At 53.3% G+C, this 14,182-nt stretch overlaps 1 protein-coding gene across 13 annotated transcripts in view; it reads right to left on the bottom strand.

The window, feature by feature from the left end:
• SIPA1L3 (signal induced proliferation associated 1 like 3) overlaps positions 1–14,182 on the bottom strand; it is a 238,906-nt gene that overhangs the window by 30,758 nt on the left and 193,966 nt on the right. For all 13 annotated transcript variants that reach the window (XM_081217052.1, XM_081217046.1, XM_081217051.1 and 10 more), the window contains 2 exons: positions 11,261–11,379; positions 8,253–8,680 (listed from right to left, as the gene is read on the bottom strand). In XM_081217052.1, coding sequence (XP_081073178.1) covers positions 8,253–8,680; positions 11,261–11,379 — 547 coding nt within the window. The remainder of the gene's footprint in view (positions 1–8,252; positions 8,681–11,260; positions 11,380–14,182) is intronic.

Here is a 14,182-nt window from a genome sequence, read left to right as displayed (position 1 = left end):
ATGCTAATCCCCATTACCCTGTAAATGAAGGCTGACTGTACTCATCCCCAGGGAAGGTGACCTGGCTGGCACCCAGCCCAGGGCACAAATCCTGAATGGCTGATGCCACTTGTCTGCAATGGGTCTGGGGTAGGTCTGCGATCTACTTCTGGCCAGTGAGACATCAGGTGTGTGAGTGTGGACTGTGTGCTAGGGGACTTCTGGGGAAGATTTCTTCACTAGAAAACTAACACAGACCACTTGCAGCAAATACCACCCGTTCTTCCACTGGACACTGTGACCATCTGGTTGAATGACAGCCACTGTGAGACTGTGAGGGGAGCCAGTCTATAGGCTGATGGAGGCAGAACAAAGAAAGGGAAAGAACCTGGGTTCTCGAGTCAATAAATTACCCAGTCGTGAGGCCCTTCCTACCTTGTGCCTTCACGTTCTGAGAGATAACAGACATCCTCCAATTGAGCTGGGATTTCCTGTTGCTTGGAGGCAAAGGCATTCCCGTGACTGTCCCCGTTTTCAACCTCTACCAATCTCAGGAATGGATGGTGCCCCCCACACAGTAGGGCAACAAAAAACTATTGTGAATATGCTGTGCACCTTGACCCGGCCCTCTGAGGTGGGCACGCTTTCTCACATACCCCTTGGACCACGAGTACAAGGTGGAGTTCTTACCCCACCTGCCAATCACTTTCCTTCTGAAGCACCGGTGAGGCCAGGTGCCCTCCCTGGGCCTCAGCTTGAAAAACGAAGCAGCACCTCGTGGTGGATGAGAACATGGGCCATGCTGCTCCCCTGACACACTGTGCTCCTTGCTCGAGCTCTCTCCCCTCAGTGAGCCCCGGCTTCCTCCTCTGAGACTTGAGGCGATGACAGCACCTGCCTCACAAGATCATTACGTGCACAGTGCACAGTGCTTGGCACAGGCCCGGGCACCGAGGTGCGCTCCCCAAGCTGCAGACACACAGGGACGTGGTGCGTCCAGGGGCTAGAAGCCTGGGCTCTGGGCTCAGCTAGGACTGGCGGGGGCGGGGGGCATCCTGCTCCGACCCCATCCTCACCCAGAGAGGCTGTGCGTTTATCTGTGTTGTATCTCAGGGGGGCAGTTAAGATTTTGTTGGAGTAAAAGGTTCTGTGGCTTACAAAAAAAAAGCTGAAAAACTGTAGGCTGGATGGAGAAATCGCATAGCTGCCTGGGCATGTGTGATGCTTTGGTCTATTCACCCCCGTGGGCGCTGATGGGTGGGCCCAGGGTGGGCAACAGGCACAAAGGGAGCTGTGCCCTTGCCTTTAGGAGGAAGAGCAGTGACGGAGCAGGTGGTAGTGATGGTGGTGACCGCGCTGAGCCTGTGAACACGGCCAGGCCCTGTTCTAAGCATCTCATAGGCATCACTTCATCTGGTTGCCCCAGCAACCCCGTGAGGCAGGAACTACCACCCCCCGCAAGTTCCACGTGGGGAAACCAAGGCCCAGAGAGATTAAATAACTTGCCCCAAATAACATAGCTGGCCAGGGATAGAGCCAGGATACAAAGCCAGGCAGTGTGGCTCAAGAGACACTGCGTTTAACCACCAACCTGTACTTTCAGTGACAACGGTAGTCATGATAAATACATAATACATGAAAATAAAACCAAGCAGCAGCTGATATATTTGGACCAGCTATGTCTCAGGCCCTGTGCTAACTACGTTAAACACATGGTGTGGGTTCATCTTCGCAGCCTTGGACCACAGAGCCCATCTTCACCCCCATTTTACAGACGAGGAAACTGAACCTCAGAGGAATTAAGGAGCCTGGTGGAGATCACACAGTTGGTGAGTGGTGGAGCTGTGACCTGGACACAGGCAGCCAGAGGCCAGAGCCTGGGAGATAACACTGCTCACCCAGGTAACCCCAGGTGGGGCCCTGTGGGGCCTTAACTGCTGGACTGATCTCGCCCTCTCTCCCAGGTGCCTGGCAGGGGCTTGAGAGTTGAATCAGTCCCTGCCCGTGGCTGGAATTATCAGGCTCAGTGTAGGAGCCATATGCAGCAACATTCTGCCCTGCGGCCTGTGAGCAAAAACAGTAGGTCTTCAGGAGGTGGAAGCAGAGATGACATGGGAGAAAAACTCACTGGCACAAAATCGACGTGGAATCCAACCACCACTGGCCACCTCCACCAACCACCGTGCACCTGTGTCATCACAGCGGCGTCCTCCTGCCCTCACCCCCAAACACAGCCAGAGGGAGGCTGTAACGCCTGAGTGCAACCACCGCCCTCCTCTGCTCAGGGTGAGTCAGAGCTCTCCCCTGGGCCACAAGGCCCCACCCCATCTGGGCCGACCCCTCTCTGCCCTCAGACCCTCCCACTCTGCCTCTCGCTCACTCTGCTCTGGCCACATGGAAGCTGTTCCCCAAACACACCAGAAACATTCCCACCTCAGGACCTTTGCACTCCTCCCTGCCCCAGCCCCAAGATCTCTGCAAGGTTCCCTCTTTCCCTTGAGTCCCTGGAGATGGCCTGCGTTCCTCTTCCCAAGCTGACTGTGACTCTCCGAGTAGGTCTGTTGTGTGACCCCGGCTTCCTAGCCAACAGAGGTGGGGTTGGCCCCAGTGGATGCCAAGGCCCTCACATCACCTTTCAGGGCTGTGCGCCCAGAAGGGTATCCCGGAGACCGCAGCCCCACCCGCGGAAGCGAGGCCACGTGCTTCCTGCCTGCCTGGGAACACCCGGCGGTGTCAGCGCCACATGGAGTGGAGAGCCTCTCCGTGCCTCTAAACAGCTCTTGACAAATTGCTCAGGAAGCCCAGGAAGCTTTGGAGTGTACGCTGCCTCGAGAGAGGGCGGGGTGGGGCAGGTGGCTGCCCGCCTGGGATCACTCAGCCCATCGCGATGCCCACAGCAGGCACTGGCGCCTGGCACTGTGCCTGGAAGCCGGGCTCCCATGACGAACGTCTCGGGGGAGAGTCTGTGAAGTCACTGGAATCATCCACAGGCACAAGCTGCTACAGGCTGCGGTGGCTTCCACGGAGAGGGCTGGAGCGCAGGGAGGGAGTGGGTAGGGGGTTTGGGCATGGCAGGGCCTATCCCTTTCCTGGCAGTCCTCGTATTACGCTGGTGAACTCAATCACCTCCACCCCTGAAACAGTCCACTTTCCCCTGAGTAGCCCAGAGTGATCTACTTAAAACATAAGTCAGATTATGTGCTCCCATGGCTCCCACGTTCCTCAGAATCAAATCCCAGTATCTGACCGTGGTTGGCAAGCCTGCCAGAGCTGGGCCCCTGCCCACCTGGCAAATCAGACCTCTTGCCTTCCTTTGGCCTGTCTGGCCACCAGAGCATTTCCAGAGCACTGCAAATGAGTTTACCTTCAGGGCCTCAGCATTTGCTATTTTCCCTGCCTGGATCACTTCCATGCTTCCTGCAAAATATCACCTCCTCCTAGAGGCCTTCTGGGACCTCTGCCTGGTTTGGTTTTCTCCCCAGACCTTATCTCCACCTGGCACATTAATATTACATGGTTGCTCAGTTGTCTGTCTGCCTCACTCTCTCTCCAGGAGAACATCAGCTCCACAAAAGAGGGCTCGACTTTGTCCCCTGCTGTATCGCCATGTTTGGAATGGTACCCGGCACACAGTGGGTGCTTTGGTGTCAGTGAATGTGAGAATAACATTCTTCTCAGGCCTGCCCAGCCCTGCTCTCTTCTCTCTCAAGAATCTCAACATTCCCCATCTGCAGCAGCCTCCCGACACTGCAGCAGACACTGTCCTGGACCTTTGCCTCCCTCCCTCCTTAGGTCCTGGTGGTGCCACCTGCTGACACATCCACAGTTACTCTGTCCTCTAGTCAAGGTCCCCTTCCTTCTCACTCACATCTCGGCCTCAGACCCATCCTTGAGACTTCTGCAATTGTGCCTCCAGCACCACCTTTCAAAACATCTATCTGCCTGCATTATCCTTTCTGCTGAAGCCTTTCCTTGCTGCCCACGGCTCTTAGGATCAAATCCAAACTCTGTAATGTGGCTGACAGCGCCTTGCGTGATCTGGCCCCTGCCAACCTCCCATTAGCTGCCCCCCTCAATTTCTATACTTGAGCCAAGGGGCCTGTGTTCAGTGACCTGATGGCACCCACCCTCCTCCCCACCCCAGGGCCTTTGCACATGCTACTCCCTCTCATAGGGATGCCTTCTCCACACATCATCTTTCCTTTTTCTCTTTTAAAAAAAAATTGTAAAATAGCCCACATAGAACAAAGTGTACAAAACATGTATGTACAATTTAACAAACACTTACAAAGCAAACACCCACATAACTGCATCAAGAGTATATCATCAGTCCCCCTGAAACCACTTCACCTGCTCCCTCCTCCTTATCCCTCTCATCTTTGGCAGAAATGACACCTCCTCAGGGAAATTATCCCTGCCCCCCAACCCCCCGCCTAGATTAGACACCCCCTCCAGCCCCTGCACCACATCCACTCTCAGATCCCTTGAAGGCTTTCCCCTAGCATAACTGATTCATTGCTTTTGTAATTATTTGCTTGCTGTCTCCCCTGGTACCCTGTCAGTGCCAGGACAGCCGGGGCCCTCTGTGGCAGAGGGGTGAACATACAGTAGGCGCCTGCTGTATGAATGAACGCAAAGTGTTGGGCTACAAAGGGCCTGGAAGTAGACACAAGGGCAGCTATGGAGCGCCTGTGCCTCTCTTTGGGGAGCCAAGGCTGGGCAGCAGGTTGTCATTCCGGCTCGGCTCCAGGGAATGGATGGATGACAGCAGATGCACAGGGCTGCTGGGCTGCCCCGAGCAAGGGGCAGTGTGGCTAGCGGCAGGCAGAAGCATGTGTGGGCCCCTTGAGCACCGGTGCTCAGTGGCCTGCTGGGAACTTGTACCTACTGAGATGGGAAGATTCTGGGAGGACTGGCAGGGTGAGGTGGGACTTGCACATCTTCTCTGCCTAGAACACTCTGCCTTCCTAGTTGCTAGTAGCTTAGCTTCTTTCCTTCAGGAAAGCACCTCCCATACTGGGTCAGGCCCCTCCTTTGGGCTCCCATACCCTGAACGTTTCCCTCACCCTGGCCCTGACCACTATGGGCTGTCACTGTCTGGGGATGGATATGTCTCCCCCACTGACTTTGAGCCCTCACTAAGGCCCTGGCGCTATCCCTAAATAAAGTGCTGGTGCTCAGGTTCTTAGGTAAGACAGAGTCAGGCTTTTAGTTAGGGACAGTGTCATGGCCTTAGTTAGGGACAGATTCAGGGTCTTAGTTAGGGATAGATTCAGGGCCTTGGTGGGGAAAAGCATCAGGCCCTTAGTTAGGGACAGCGTCAGGGCATTAGTGACAGGGTCAAGCTTTAGTTAGGGACAGCTCAGGCCGTTAGTTAGAAACAGCTCAGGTCCTTAGCTAGGGACAGCGTCAGGGCCTTAATGACAGCGTCAGGGCCTCCCTTACGGACAGCGTCAGAGTTTTAGTTAGGGACAGCTCAGGCTGTTAGGGACAGTGTCAGGGCCTTAGCTAGGGACATAGACATGGCCTTAGTTAGGGACAGTGACAGGGCCCCCATTTCACAGATGAGGAAACTGAGGCCCAGAGAGGTTCAGTAATTTGCCCAAGGCCACACAGCCAAGACAAGGCGGTGTGGGGTGGCACTCAAACCCCAGTGGGCTGACTCTGGAGTCCATGCTCTCATCTACCATGAACGCGTTTGTTTCTTTGAATCAACTCATTTAATTTTCCTTAATTTGTCCAAGGCAATATCTGTAAAATCAGGGGATGGGTTGATAACACTTTTCCTAATATCCATTTAAAATAAAACATTTTCCTCCCCACACCACCCAAAGCACCTCAAGCACCCCATTTTGGGAAATGCTCCTTCATACTAAAGCCTGGTTGCCTAGGAGAAAACTTCAGGAAGCGGCTTTAATGAGTAGATAAGAATGATTTGCAATTAGCATCAATTGTCTGTATGCAAATTAAAGCTCCCAACCGCAGGGCTCTCTTTTGTAGCAGGTTCCTCTCCCATTTTATTCCCTTCATTTCTGGGTTCAGCAAATCGTTCTCTCAGACACAGAGTAATTTTATACCCACTCCCCTGCCTCATAGTCTACTCCCCAGCACCGTTGCCTTTATATCACAGACTCCAAAACCCTACAGCTACTGACTTTTACTAACATGGGCCTGTGCCCAACACAGGGGCTACCACAGCCGGGACCTGGGACCCCCATAGCACCGAGGCCCTCTCGGTGGGCGCACTTTGACATCTGTCTCAGTGATGACCTGATTCTAGTCTGTCTCCCTCAACAGATGGTGGGTGAGGTGAGGGCTGGGGGCCTCGTCTGAATTTGCTCGTTACTTCTCCTTAGCTCTCAGCGTAGTCCCTGGGACACAACAAATCCCTGAGAAATATTTGTGAATGAAATGAATGGATAAATAAATGAATGAAGGAGCTGTTCAAAAGAGTCCGTGAGTTCAAATGATTAACATCTATCTGTCTAGGGAGGCTGGCTCAGACAGAGACCTAACTCCCTGGAGCACCCTTTCTCTCCACCCCCACCCTTCTCCTGGCTCCTGACTCCAGGGGGACCAGGGCCACAGTGAGGGAAAGCACTGACAGACGGACACTCTCAAATATCGTGGTTTCCAAGTCTGTCAGAGTGTAAGCAGCCCCTTGGTCTTAGAATCTAGTTATACTTTAACTTCTACAACAGCTAAACTCCCTTACGCTTCTGCATATTTTCCTTTCCAATCAACACCTGTCTCTCCGATATTGGCTTTCGAGTGTCAAGCAGCAGAATCTGAGTTTGGTAACAAGAGAACCGCTGCTAGGTCATGAGATCCTTTAAGGAGGTAGTGAGCAGCGTTCAAACGTTCTAAACAGAGTAGACTGGATAAAAGGGCTTTGCACGGTCAGGCTAAGAACTGCTAGGGAGATTTTTGCTTCACCTTTTTAAAATATATAGATATTTCTGTATAGTCAAAGACCCAGGTCCACTGTGGGTTGTGGTCAAGGAGGTCTGAGGCCACTGCCCGGGTGCACGTGTCCTGTGTGGAGAGAGGCACAGGTCTGGGGATGGGCCAAAGTGTCAGGAAGCCAAGGGAGATGAAGACCCCTAATGGGGGTCCTGGACACGGGCTGGCCCCTGCTCAGGTGTGGTCAGGGAGGAGAAAGGAGGTGGTGGCCTCAGGGGTGCACACTGGGGACTGCAGCACAGTAATCCCTGCCTGGGGCCGCAGACCTCTGAGGGGGCCCCTGGACCGGGCTGAGTCCTGTGACGGCAGAACTTTTCCAGGAGGCAGTTCGTGGCTTTCATCACATGTGCAAAGTGTGTGTGGTCCAGACTCTAGGTTGTTGGTTAGTCAATGCCTGTTCGTTCTTACTTATTACCCTGTCTGCCTCTCTACCAGTGGTTCTCAAAGCGTGGTCCCGGGACCAGCAACATTAGCATCTACACGGAACGCATATTGTAAAAACGCATATTCTCAGGCCCCACCCAGTAGGTCAAGGGAATCTGTGTTGAACAGCCCTCCAGTGGACTGTCTGGAGACCACACTGCCCTTTCCTATGAAGGCTGGAAGGCTAACCCGTGATCTCCCAGACTTCCTTGTAGCTGAGATGGCCATGTGACACTGCCTGCTTAAGGGGGTTCTGGGAAAGCTTTTGCTTTCTCCACAGACACGGAGCTACACAGACGCTGCCGTCTTTCCTCTGTTCTCTGTCCCCATGTCCCCCAGGGGCACCACAGCCATCTGGAGACCAGGAAGTCACAGCCAGCATGAGGAAGGTGATGGAGCGGGAAGACACAGGCTGCTAGGCCTTGAGGCCCTCCCTGAGCCGCTGCTGCACCAGCCCAGCTCTGCCCTCTCTGGACTTCCCAAAGGGGGACTATTAAACTTCTATTTGTTTAAGCCACTGTGGGTCAGGTTTCCTATTACCTCCAGACAAATGCACTCCTAACAGAAACAGTCTGTGGCTCCCAGAAAGTGTAAAAACTACTAGTCTCAGGAGAGAGAAAAGGAAAGAGACTGAGGGTCAGAGTGAACCAGAGACAGATGAGACAGACAGCCAGGGATTTACCTCCCTCTACTGATATCCTTAAAGGCCAATGGATGGCAGCAGGGGGTGGTCCACGAGTCTCCCAACTCTGTAAGCAAACTAAGGTGTGAGCATTCCCATCTGTGAGCATGTTTCTGGGGAGGGGAACACCACTGTCAGGACTGTGAGGGATGCAGAAGGTGGTCAGGGTCCCCCTGAAGGACTTGGACTAGATTCAGTGTCTTACCTGGACTGCCTCGGTGGGTCGCGGCTGCCCCCAGCCAGGCCTGTAGGGGTGCTGGAGCCGGAGGAGTACAGCTTCTGTCGGTAGCCCTTGTTCTGGCCAGTGACCCCAGGGGCGGGCGAGACCTCCCGACGCCGGTCTGTATGGTGGGACCGCCCGGCAGCCTCGTGCCCGCCTCCACAGAGGCCCATACTTCCCGGGGGCTTGTGTGGCTTGGCTGGCCGAGACGTCTTGGCCAGGGACAAGCAGCTGGGGCTAGAGGTGTAGAGGGTGGTGTCAATGCCACTGTCACTGGAGCCGCCCTTGGAGAGAGGGTCTTGCTCCGGCTCCAGTGGGTCCAGGGGATCGAACCAGCGATCGTCGCTGTGGCTGCTGGATGCGTTGCTGGAGAGGGTATTGCTGCTGGAATGACTGGAGTACTGAGGCTCTCCCTGGAAGGCAGGAGAAGTGTGTCATTCCTAGACTCTGGGTGGGGGGGTGGGCGGCAAACTTCCTTCTCTGGGTCCTCCCCACCCCTAAGTGTGAACCCTGGAGCCAGACAGCTTCGAACTCTGGCTCCCCAACTTACTGGCCTTGTTATCTTGGGCAACTGATTGAACTTCCCTGTGCCTCAGTTTCCACATCTGTAAAATGGGTTGATAATAACCCTGCCCCATGAGGTTGATCAGAGGGATAAATGACAGCACATATGCAACATGCTGCCCACAGCTTAAGCTGAACACATCTGAAACTGAGCTCCTGGCCTTCCCTCCTGAATTCGCCTCTCGCCTGTCTCATAATGGCATCTCCATCCTTTCAGCTGCTCCACCCAAGAGCCGTGGAGTCACTCGACGCTGCTTTTGCTCTCACACCCATATCTAGTCCAACAGCAAATCCTGTCACCTGAATCTTCGGAAAAGATCCAAACCTGCCACTTCTCCTCCCTCTGTGGCTCCCCACTGGTCCTGTCCACCACTGCCTCCTGCTGGACCATGGCAGGAGCCTCCTCCTTGGTCTCCCAACTCCCTGTCCCAGTGTCCCCTCACCCCTGGCCCCCAAGTTGTTCCCTACACGCAGCCAGAGACCGGCTGTGAACACTTGTGTCAGTTCATGTCCTTTCCCTGCTCACTCAGGGGAAAAGCAAGAGTCCTCACCATGGCCTCTGAGGCCCTGTGTGATCTGGTTCCAGGTTCTGGTCTCTAACTTTATATCCCGCCTCCCTCTTGATCACTCTCCTCCGGCCACACTGGCCTTCTCACTGTTCCCCGAGTATGCCAGGCACACTGCCCCCTCAGGGCCTCTGTACTTGCTGTTCCCTCTGCCTACAACGCTCTTCCCTCAGATATTTTCATGGGTTGCTCCTTACTTCATTCAAGATTTTGCTTAAAGGTTACCTCCTCAAAGGCCTTCTCTGACCACCTCATCCTAAAGTAGTTGTGCTTGACACTCTTTTCCCTTAACTGTACTTTGTTTTTCTTTCACAGCAAGAATTGGTTCTTACCATTATATTATGAAATCTGTTTCTTTGCTTACTGCTTGTTGCCCCCACTGGGATGCCAACTTTGTGAGCACAGGGGTGCATCTGCCCTCTTCAACACTGTGGTCCCAATGCCTGGCACATTGTACGGGCTCATCAAACACCCACTGAATGAACAGATGTGAAGAGACTTCCAAGTGCTCACCAAAACTATCTCCTTCTCCTGGGCACACAGGACTACATTTCCCAGTTCCTCCTGCAGTGACCTGTGGCCACGTGATAAGAGTCCTGGCCAGTGCAATATAGGTAAAAGTGATTTATGTCGGGGCTCCCCTGGTGGCACAGTGGTTAAGAATCCGCCTGCCAATGCAGCAGACACGGGTTCGAGCCCTGGTCCGGGAAGATCCCACATGCCACGGAGCAACGAAGCCCATGCGCCACAACTACTGAGCCCGTGTGCCTAGAGCCTGAGCTCTGCAACAAGAGAATCCACCTCAAGGAATGAGGAGCCTGCGCGCAGCAACGAAGACCCAACACAGCCAGAAAAAAAAAGTGATTTATGCCATTTCCAGGTCTGAGCCACAAAAACCTTCCCTCTCCCTCCTACCCTCATCTGCTGCAAAGAGGCAGGGACCCAGGGGAGGGCTCTGAGGCCCTGAGGGACAGCTGCAAGAGGGAGGGAGCCTGGGTTCCTGAACCACCATGTGGAAAGCTGCTCACCGAGTACCCACACTGAATTGTTATTTGAAAGAATAAACTTCTATTGTGTGAGGTCACTGAGATTTGGGGGCTGTCTGTTACAGCAGTTAACCTACTGCTATAGATTGAATAGTCTGTGTTCCCCCAATATTCACAGGCTGAATCCTAATCTCCAGTGGGATGGTATCAGGAGGGAGGGCCTTTGGGAAGTGATCAGGTTATGAGGGTAGAGCCCCCATGAATGAGATTATAAAACCGCTATATATTTTCACATATTTATCCTATATATGTTTATATATTCCTCATGAATGGGGTTATAAAATCAATATAGGTATTTATATCCTTATAAAAGAGAGCTCAGAAAGCTCCCTTCACACATGAGGTGGAGGGAAGGCCGTCTGTGAACCAGGAGGCAGGCTCTCACCAGACACTGAATCTCCCTGCGCCTTGATCTTGGACTTCCCAGCCTCCAGAACTGTAAGAAGTAAATTTCTGTTGTTTATCAAGCACCCAGTCTGTGGTATTTTTCTTATAGCAGCCCGAGCTGGTGAAGACACGTACCACAACTGTGGTAATGAGGAAACTGTGGCTTCAGGGGGTGAAGGTATTTGCTCAAGATGACGTGGATGGCAGGGGCTGGAGCCAAGATGTGCACCTGGCTGGGTCTAACTCCAGACCAGGCATCTTGCCCCTCTGCTGGAGCGGAAGGGGGCAGAGGTGGAGCATGTGCTCATGTGTGCTGCTCAGAGGCCCACACCCAGGTGAAGCCGCCCAGCCCTAGGCAGTCAGGGCGGGTAAGGCGGCCAGCTCCCACAGCCCTGGCTCCCCGGGGTTGGCAGGCGGGGCCCAGACTCACCTTGGAATGCCTGTTGGGGGAATCTTTGCCTGCTGTGTCCTGCCTGGAGGTGTGCTTGCTCCCGCTGCTTCCAGCCATGGCCGAGAGCCGGGCCTGGGCGGGCACATGCCACAAAGGCTCTGCATTAAGATAGGAGACACACCAGTGGTCAGAGGTGACTCAGGCTCTGGCCCAATTTCACCCAAAGTATCTGGTCCTTCATGTGGTTGGATGGTCCCACCCCTCTGCCAGCTTGTCTGCTCAGCTCACACACGGCCATGACCCCCATCAACTCATGTCTCGGGGTCTAACAACACTCAGGAACAGAATATTTACTGAGGACCTACTGTGTGCCAGGCACCATTCTAGTGCTTGACATGCATTAACTTCGCGAAGCCTTCCAACAGTCCTCCATCCACAAAGGAGCTTGAGCACGTTTTCATCCTTACTGGCCATTTGGATTTTCTATTTTGTAAATTACTTGCTCATATCCTTTACCCATTTTTCTACGGGATTGACTGTCTTTTGGTGAATAAGGTTCTTTATATAACCAAGGTCGCATTCCTTTGTTGCTTTTTTTGGTTAAATTAAAGTGGAATCATAATACGCATTGTCTCACGACTTGATTTCTTACTTTACAAATAAATAATACACTTGCTTTTTGCTCTGTACTTTCAAAATACATCTTCACATAAGTTAACTGAACATGAAGTTATCTTATTTTTAATAGCTGCACAGTATTCCATCATGTGAATGGACATCAATTATTTAACCTGCTGATGGACATTGAGGTTATTTTCGATTTTTCTTAACGTTCTGGTGGCCTTCCCTCTACACCCAACTTTGAGCAAGTGTGGAATTATGTTTGGGACAGAATTCTATAAGTGGAATGGCTGGTCCAAAGGTGAAACAGGTTTAAAATCATGATGGCTGATGTGGGTGTAAATTAGTCTAACTTCCCAAGGCTAGCCAATGTGCCTGAATGGAGCATCGGATCTTAAAAAAACACACAACCCCAGTGGAGGGCTAGTTAATATCTATCAAACTTGCAAACGCACTAACAGAGGACCCAAACCCAGGCGGTCTAACACCAGAGCCCACAATTTTGATCAGTGCTGAATAATCATAATAACGATAATTATTATTAAGCACACGTCTGTATGAGGTACTACTATAAGTGCTTTGCACGCATTACCTTGCTACATCCTCCCAATGATACTGTGAGGTGGATATTAGTACCAGTTTAATAGATGAAGGAGAACATCAAGACTTAGAGAGGTTAAGTAACTGGTCCAAGGTCACAAAGTCAGAAAGAGCTTCGGACCTGTGCTCTCAACCCCTGTACCCTCTCTGTGCTTCCCCAACAACGACAACTCCAGTGACAGTGCAGAGTGAGTGCTCGAGAAGCAGAAGTCGTCATTCCCTTCGTGATGGGCTGGGTCCTGTGCCGAGGGCTGGGCAGGTGTGATCTCACTGGACCCCGAAACCACCCTGCAAGGAAAGACACTTAGGGTGTCCGCCACAGCAGAGGGACCTGAGGGTGGGAGAGATGAGGTCACCGCCAAGGTCACACAGCTGACTCAGAACTTCTCACTAGGCCTGTCAGAGGCTGAGTTCACAACCATACACACTGCTGCCCCCAGTGAAGCCCCAGAGGGCTCTGGGCCCATGTTCCTGCTGGGGAAGGTGGGCCTGGGGGGCCAGGCACGGCACTCAGGGACATGGCAGAGAGCGGCTTGGCTGGACATTGCCGAGGGTGTCACTGCCCACGTGGCTTTCATTTTGGAACCATGGTCATGAGAGTGGGCAGGCTGGCCACTTTGTCCACCTCCTTTACCTCCACAGATGCTTTTCCTCCCTGGAAGCATCCGACACGCCCAAGCGGCTCTGGTCCCCTGGGAAGTGGGCAGACCATGCCAGGAGACCACATTTCTGCAGAGAGCCAAGCCCATGGCAGTCACACCCAGCCTTCTCTACCACCTATGACACCAGTGGCTCCCACACTTCTATCTCTGGCTGGACCTCTCCCCATAACTTCAGACTTGTATATATGGCTCCCTCACACGCCTCCACTGGGTGTCCGCTGGGCACCTCCCACTGGACACGGCCAAAGCCAACTCCTTATCTGCCCCCAAACCTGTGTCTCTCATCATCTCCATCCTTTCAGCTGCTCGGGTCAGAAACTGGTTATCATCCTTGAGCATCAGGACCTTCTAACTTTACCTCCAAAGGACCATATCCAGAACCTGCCCATCTCTCCCCCGCCACTGGCCCCACCCTGCAAGAATCTGTAGCTAGAGGGACCCTGTGAACACCCGAGTCAGATCCCACCCCTCCTGTGCTCAGAAGAACTGAGTCCCGTGGTTCTGAGTGAAGGACAGAGTCCCCAGCATGCTGTCCCCGTCACCTCCCTGGCCTCATCTCTCACTTCTCCAGCCACGCGGCCTCTTTCCTGTTCAACCAACACCACACCCCCTGCTGGCTCAGGGTCTTCAACCAGCTCCCTTTCCCTGGAATGTTCGCTCCTCTGCATTCTTCTACCTCGCCTGAAATGTGATTTGCTCAGAGACACCCTCCCCCCCAGACCCCACCAAGCTCTCTCTAGGCACTGTGTTTGTTTCCACTTAATACTCAGCATTATTAGTGAGTATTTATTACTCGGTACTCCTGCTACTGCCCGTCTCTCCCACCGTCAGCTCCAAGAAGGCAGGGGACACGTCTGTCTGGCTCACACTGTATCCCTGGCACCCAGCCTGGCACATATCATTGGTGACGTGTCGAATGAATGGAGGGATGAAGGGCTAGGTTCCTGCCCCTCCTTGGCCGCCCCAGTGTCCCCTTTGCCCCTAGCCCTGCCCTTAGCAGGCCCTGATCCTGGGCCCTTCACTGGCCCTCTGAACTGGGCCCCAGTGACCTTCTGGCGCTCCTGCTTCACTCTTGACA

This window comes from Mesoplodon bidens (genome assembly GCF_964165515.1).
Source record: "Mesoplodon bidens genome assembly, chromosome: 18".
Taxonomy (NCBI): Eukaryota; Metazoa; Chordata; class Mammalia; order Artiodactyla; family Ziphiidae; genus Mesoplodon; species Mesoplodon bidens.
This window is presented reverse-complemented; position numbering and strand designations above follow the sequence as displayed.